This window comes from Loa loa (genome assembly GCF_000183805.2).
Source record: "Loa loa unplaced genomic scaffold supercont3.13, whole genome shotgun sequence".
Classification (NCBI taxonomy): domain Eukaryota; kingdom Metazoa; phylum Nematoda; class Chromadorea; order Rhabditida; family Onchocercidae; genus Loa; species Loa loa.
This window is the reverse complement of record NW_018108193.1, coordinates 29232-36436: the sequence shown is the minus strand read 5'-3', so window position 1 is coordinate 36436 and position 7205 is coordinate 29232. Positions and strand designations below refer to the sequence as shown.

Below are 7205 nucleotides of genomic sequence, written 5' to 3'. Positions count from 1 at the left end.
ATGAAAACAACAATGGATTGAAATTTGAGAAAATATCAGCTGGACGTTCTCAAGTAACACAATAATTAAGTAATGCTTCAAATTCATGACATACACGTGAAAATTTCATGACATACAGGTGAAAATTATGAAATGTGACTTGGAAATGAATGGTGTAACGAAAATGCGTAAAGAATCAGTGAAGAAAGGGATGATAATGAAAGACGGAATTTCACACGTCACATCGTCATATCATTTCTTCCCAACTTACACGCGTTGCTACGCCAATCCCAATTTGTTGGCACCCGTAGTCCCCGCAACGATTGGAAAACGATCAAAAATATTGAGCTGTATAAGTGCTTTTGGTTTCGAAATGACTTCCTATTTGTAAGTGTCCAGAAGGTCTAGGAGCAAGTAGCCAAATCTGTTTGATTTTTTGTGTATTAATTGATGGTGTAAGGATAATTAGATGAAATGCAGAGATTTTAATTGAAATAATGAATATTTTGGTAATATATGTGCTTTCTTGACATGGCTCTCCAACAAATGAGAAGCTGAAAATTAATGAAAGAACTCTGAGGTGACACTTTTTTATATCACTTTTTGGCACTGACAAACTTGTTTTATTTATTATATTTTTATGGTCTATTTGTTCATCTTGGAATATGATATTTACTTATTCATTCATTTCAGTCTTTCTTCGCTTTGCATATTTTGTAACTCTGTCAGTTTCTATCATTCCACTTGCTTCAATAGTCTTTTTTAATTTAAATTTCCGCTTTCCATGTCCTACAGCCTTATTGGTTTTTACTGTTTCATTTGTGTCAGTATCTTTTCTCTACTACTTGCGGTGCCAGATACAGATTTAAGGTTATGGCTTTGATCTTTTCAATTATTTCAGCACTTTCAGTTTCAAACTTATATTCAAGCTTTTAACTTTCCGAAAATTTGGTCTGTTTGTTTGCCGTAGAATATAATAGCCATTTATTTGCTTAAATCTTCGCTTTGCATATCCTATAATTTTATCAGTTTCTACCTTTTCACTTGCTTCAATGGTCTTCAAGGAGTAATTACTCCTTGTTTTGAAGTTAGAGGGAAATTAGTTAGAGGGAGAAGTTTGAGGGTTATAGGTTTTTTGTTTTGAAGTTGGTCTTCATATAAGGTTGATAGATAATTCTTTACATACTTTGCTGCTGAAGACTAGTCATATCAGGCTATTTTTGCAATCTAATTTTATTGGAATGAATTGAATTGATTGGATTATAATGATTGTCGTATGGTGGTTTCATCAAAATAACATGGAATTAATGGGCGCACACGTTTTAGCGAAATATTACAGAAACTCAACACATATATCGATCTTTAGATCGATGGGAGAAGTGCGTGAAACAACAACTGATGATTGCAAGAAGCTAAGGGATGAAAGTTATATAAATGAAACGTTATGGAAGAAAGCAGCCAATCTAATATTCTCTGCCGGTGGTACTTTGCTTTGTTATCTTTGGTTTGGAATCATTCAAGAATCAATGTAAAGTTCTTGCCTTTGATAATCATTTGAAATAAAAATTTTTCTTTTTCGAAAACTTGGAAGCATTCTGCTGAAAATGTTAGCTAGTTGAAATATGTGTTTTGGAATATAAGAATGATAATAAGGTATTAACTAGTTTTTTAATGTTTCAGAATAAAGGGTAAATATGATGCTGATGACAAGGAACGTTTCACGCATACCCAAGCACTCGTGTTTGTGCAGTGTGCTATAAATACAATATTTGCTTATATTTTGAGAGGTAAAACGAGAGATAATGTCCCGACATCGACATATGCTATTGTGTCCACTAGTTACTTGTTTGCAATGGTCACAAGTAATCATGCATTGCAGTACATACCATATCCAACGCAGGTTAGCCTCCTTTCAATGTTTGTTTCCGTGAAATGGTTTCCCTATTTATATCACGGATTTGGCTCAGATTTCATAAGCTTCTCGTCGGAAATCCGATTAGATGAGTTGCTATTGTGAAGGAGGACTTATTTGTGATGTTTCAATGTAAAAGTAAGCAGATCGCTTTCCTTTTTATGTTATGTATTATTATATTTAATTCCGTTTAGGTATTGGGTAAATCGTGTAAACCAATACCAATAATGGTTTTCGGTTTCCTCTTTGCCAATAAACGATATCATTTGAAGAAATTCTGCTGTGTTTTGATGATTGTGTTTGGTGTTGGGTTATTCTTGTACAAGGAAAAATCGAGTACAACGTATGAAAAGTCTGTTTTCAACTTAGGTTCTGGTGAGCTGTTACTGGTATGTTATTGTTATTTTTGTAAATTATGAAGTTACATAGTGAATCTGTTCTGACTGATGAATGGATTTAACCAGTGTATCGTAACATTTTTAATTGCCAGAGTTAACGTATTATATCTTGAAAATATTAAGGTATTAAGTTTCTGAGAACTAATTTAACACCCTTTGATACATTATCAAGCTTGCATTTCAAGTATTTATAAATATCTCCTTGCGTGTTGTGTAGTCCGTGCAATTTCTGCTGGATATTTGACTATAATCACAGTGTCATTGGTTGACCTTCGCAGAGAAGTGTTCCGTTTACCTCCAATACTTGTTAAGAGCATATCTACTTTATTAAAATCCGACTGAAACGAAATATCCCAAATTTATAGCTGTTGTCGTTGGCAATGGATGGTACTACTGGCGCAATACAAGATAGAATTCGTCAGCAGCATAAAGCAAATGCTCACAATATGATGTATTATATGAACTTATTTTCTTCATTATATCTTCTAATCGGTCTGCTTCTAACTGGTGAATTATTTGATTTCATGGTATTTGTGCAGTCTTACCCGAAAGTAATAATTGATCTATTTACCCTTGCTGCTGCAAGTGCTTTGGGACAGGTACCATTTTTTTAACCTGCATTTTCTTTATTTTCAAAAGTTGTAAACTTGATTACCTTCAATCACTTTCATGATCTCTTAAAATTTTTGCTTGCAGAGTTTCATCACTATTTTCAGTTCTTTATTTTCAAAACCGTGACAGAGTTCGGTCCACTGACTTGTTCGATTGTAACAACAACACGAAAACTATTCACGATGCTCGGTTCGGTGATCTTGTTTGGTAATACTCTAACACAGAGACAGTCTCTGGCCACCGTTGTTGTATTTACTGGTTTGCTATTAGATGCTATAGAAAGTAAAAAGAAGAAATCCACTAGCAAAGTAAAACTCATTGAAGAAAAAGCTGTTCAAAATAAATTGTTGTGAATTTTAATAGTGGTGTTCAAGAAATCCAATTTCATGTTTTCTTCATAAGATGTTTATTTATAAGTATAAAAATTACATGTTGAGGCAACAAGGGAAGTTGGGGAAGGGAGAGAATAGTTGTGGTTCTTTGTGTTACGTACGATTTCGATTTTTGTTTGACACTGTCTTATTGTTTTGGTCGGTTATGCTTTATCTTCGATTTACCAATTGCTAGTAATATTGCACATTTTTATTAATTTATTATGACTTGGTTTATTCATATCTTAGTGTAATAAAGAATGGACAAAGTTGGTTGTGCAGATCAGTAATATATTTGCTGGTAATCTATTGCCATATTATTTTTACTTTTTGCTTTGCAGTTCTCGATTCTAGGGTTCAAGTTCTTTTCTTTTTTGAGGATTTATTAATCTTCGCTTCTTTTGCATAAACTGGTCTTTTTCTCGATTACTTCGGAATTTTTATTCAAATCAAAGTTCTATTTGGAAGGAAAAGCCCGTCATTTATGAGCATCAATTTCAAGGTCAGGTTTTAAATTAATCTTATAGAAAGGACCTCAAGTTATGATCATTTTTCCTTAGTAGCACCTGTTGGTAATTTTTTTTAAGTTTTCAAAGTAATGTTGCTTGCGCTGGCAAATCTTGCTTACAAAAACCACTTTGTATGCAAGAATCTTTTTGTTCTGGAAGATCTCGAAGTTGCTTTAATTGATTGGTATACTCTGAATCAGGATTGAATTTTGTTTTTCTTTTAGTTTTCAAGCCTTATCGGTACTGTTTACCGTGATGGCAACGTTACGTTCTCAACGGATGGCAATTCAATTATCAGTCCAGTTGGTAATAAAGTCACAGTATTTGATCTGAAAAAGTGAGTTTGATGTGACGGTTCTCTTTTACTGTTATCACTGAGGTTCTACTTAATGTGTCTTTTTGAATCACTAAACACTTTCGATCAGTAATATTGGTTAGTTGCAGTAACCAAGCAAATACTATTGCCATCCAGTCAAACTTCAATATTAAATGTGTCACAGTCCATCCATCTGGCGCGCACGCTTTTCTAGTCAATGAAGGTTATTTATCCCTCAGCTATTTTTATTACATTTCTCTTCTTCCTTGTATCTTTTTGTTTGCTTCAACTGAACTAAGCGTACTATTTTCATCCGTATAGGTTCCGTCATTTTTCTCATTTAAAATACCGCTTTACATCGATATTATTTACGAATAATAATATTATATTTTGTAGCTGGACAGGCTCAATACATTAACTTGATTACGCAAACAGTTCTGTATCAGCATAATTTTCGAGCACGTGTTAATGATGTTAAGTTTTCGATGGATGGCAGGTTTGTACTTACGTTGAAAAGCTTGATGTATTTTTATATTGTGATGATGGAACTTTCTTTAGTTCTTGATTTCGTGCGAAAATACTTTTCAGGCGACTGGCTGCTTGTCGAGGTGGCGATGTACAGGTATTTCTGGTTGCAGGGATTGAGAATTTTCAGCTGAATCCATTCATGTTGCTACATACTCATAAAATCACTGCTGCAAAGGCAAAAAACGTGGAATGGAGCTACGACAACAAGTAATTTAGTTATTTCTAACTTTTTTCAATAAACTGTTCAGCTTTGGTGCGTCGCTTCCTACTGATTACTGTACTAATTTTTTTGGGTGAAGTTTTGCGTTATGAAAGCTTATTTTGTGGTTTTGTTTTAGACTCTTGGTAGTGGGTTCAGAAGATAAACAAGTACGAGTGGTTTCAGCTGTAGATACTTTCAAAAATCTATTTTTGCATGCTTTGGCCGCACATAAAGCAGAAGTTATTGGCAGTCATTTTTGCCACAACTCATACAATGTAAGCTTGGACATTTCTTGTTACTTTCAGAATTTAAATGAATTAAATTTTGTGGTTATAAAAACCATAAGGTGATGTAATATTTGCTTTATTACCAACCCATTTTTTCAAAAGATCCCTAAATTTTTGAAGATGGCTAACCTAAGGCCAGTACACGCTCAAGAAGGAATGAAGTCCGGACAAAATTCTTTATTGATGACACAGGCGTTCATTCGAAATTAAAGTCATTCTTTTAATCACTCTTCAATATTTTCCTGTGGGAAATATTTTGAATATTAAGTTCATTTTTCCTTTCTTCCAGTTAATATCAGTTGATAAACGTGGACTGGCTAATCATTGGACTTGTGCTCTGAAGCAAGAAGATTTCGTTGAAGGGTTATGTTCGAAAGCTTCTTCTGAAGATGTGAAGAAGATGTGGTATGATAAAACAAAGAGGTAATACTTTTGGTTCGATTTTTTTTATTTATAATGCAAGATTAAGGAAAATAGATAAGATATTTTTGTGATTTGCTTTGGCTTTCTTATCATTTTATTTCTTTTTTCTTTTCTATTGTATATTGATTGTTCTTTGTGCGGGGATTTGTTCATGTTCCGGAAGCAAATTGAAATTATAGTTTTATTTAATTTAGACAAGATTAGAATTCAGATTACTTCTTTTGATTGTTGCGATATTGTTTAGACATTTCATGACGGAACATTTGGATAATGCTCATGGCGTTAATCTCACAGCAAGTGCCTATCATCCACCAACATCGCTGTTGATCACCGCATTTTCAAATGGAGCATTTCTTCTGCATGAAACGCCAAATTTTAATCTCATCTACAGTTTGCGGTAAATTATTTTAGGTGTCTGTTGTAAGCTGAATCATCGATTATCGTTTGCTGAAAAACGACAGAGCTTATAGCAGTAATTTTAATCCTTTGACATATTACTTTCTTCTTGTATCCATAGCGATGGATGAGTGGTGAGACAGCCATCATTTTGATACAAAAAAGCTTCTAAAATCAGTTAGTGATTTAGGTTTCTAATTTTTATTCCCTAGTATTGTTAACCTTTCGGAAAGAGTTAAATTAGATGTAATTCAAATCAGTCAAGCACTTTTATGATTTCTGCAGGACTTAATTTTCTTTCAAATGAAGGGTATCAGAAACAAAGGTATCATCCTTGGCTATAAACAAGTCTGGTGACTGGATAGCAATAGCTTGTGGAAAAGGAACCGAAGGTCAGTTAGTGGTTTGGGAGTGGCAAAGTGAAACTTACGTTATGAAGCAACAATCACACAGCCAGTCTATCACAACAGTTGCTTATTCACCCGATGGATCTCAAATTGCTACTGGTGCAGAGGATGGAAAGGTTCTCCATGTTTCTCTGTCACAATTTTAAATACGGTTCAAAAAAATTGATGCTTGTTTTCAATGTTCCGTCTTCTAATTTTTGAGGAACATAAAATTTAATGCCTTTTCAACTGTGGATTCTTCATCCTTAACAAGATATTTAATGTCCTAAAGTTTTAAAAAAATCCACAATTTCAGGTAAAGGTTTGGTCTTGTCGATCCTCGTTTTGTATTGTAACATTTACCGAACATAGCAGCGGAGTGAGTACGGTTTGTTGGACCTCTGATGGCAAAGCTTTGTTGTCTGCATCGCTAGATGGAACTGTACGGGCTCATGATTTAGTTAGGTTAGTCCAATTCAAAAAATTTGTTCCGTGATTTATAGCTAAGGTTAACGCATGCGTGAATTTTTATAGATACCGCAATTTCCGTACAATGGTTTGTCCTGACAGGACACAGCTTGGATGTCTAGCAGTTGATTCAGCAGCCGAACTTGTGATGGCAAGTTCCACAGAAATGTTCAACATTTATGTATGGAGTCTTGAGAATGGAAAATTATTGGACGTCTTGTCTGGACATTCAGCTCCAGTTGCTTCTATTTCCGTTCATGGTCAGTGTTAAACATTTCTTGGAAAGTGTATACCATCTATTTTACAGTGGAATAAGAACTTTCTTTTTATCATGTTTCGTACTTCTGCAGTTTCAATCGTGAATCAGTATTGTGAAGTTCTTCTATTAGGGGATCCACTTATACATATATATATATAT

At 34.1% G+C, this 7205-nt stretch overlaps 1 protein-coding gene across 1 annotated transcript in view; it reads left to right on the top strand.

Annotated features, from left to right (window-relative positions):
- Window positions 1-145: 145 nt before the first annotated feature.
- Window positions 146-7205, top strand: part of LOAG_16682 (hypothetical protein) — a gene marked incomplete at both ends in the record, with an annotated part of 9317 nt that continues 2257 nt past the window's right edge. Inside the window, 16 exons of the mRNA XM_020449333.1 lie at window positions 146-366; window positions 1346-1507; window positions 1660-1879; window positions 2086-2280; window positions 2655-2888; window positions 3006-3209; window positions 4006-4118; window positions 4226-4320; window positions 4494-4593; window positions 4686-4832; window positions 4964-5102; window positions 5404-5537; window positions 5782-5934; window positions 6243-6456; window positions 6636-6784; window positions 6854-7047. Coding sequence (XP_020307142.1) covers window positions 146-366; window positions 1346-1507; window positions 1660-1879; window positions 2086-2280; window positions 2655-2888; window positions 3006-3209; window positions 4006-4118; window positions 4226-4320; window positions 4494-4593; window positions 4686-4832; window positions 4964-5102; window positions 5404-5537; window positions 5782-5934; window positions 6243-6456; window positions 6636-6784; window positions 6854-7047 — 2674 coding nt within the window. The remainder of the gene's footprint in view (window positions 367-1345; window positions 1508-1659; window positions 1880-2085; window positions 2281-2654; window positions 2889-3005; window positions 3210-4005; window positions 4119-4225; window positions 4321-4493; window positions 4594-4685; window positions 4833-4963; window positions 5103-5403; window positions 5538-5781; window positions 5935-6242; window positions 6457-6635; window positions 6785-6853; window positions 7048-7205) is intronic.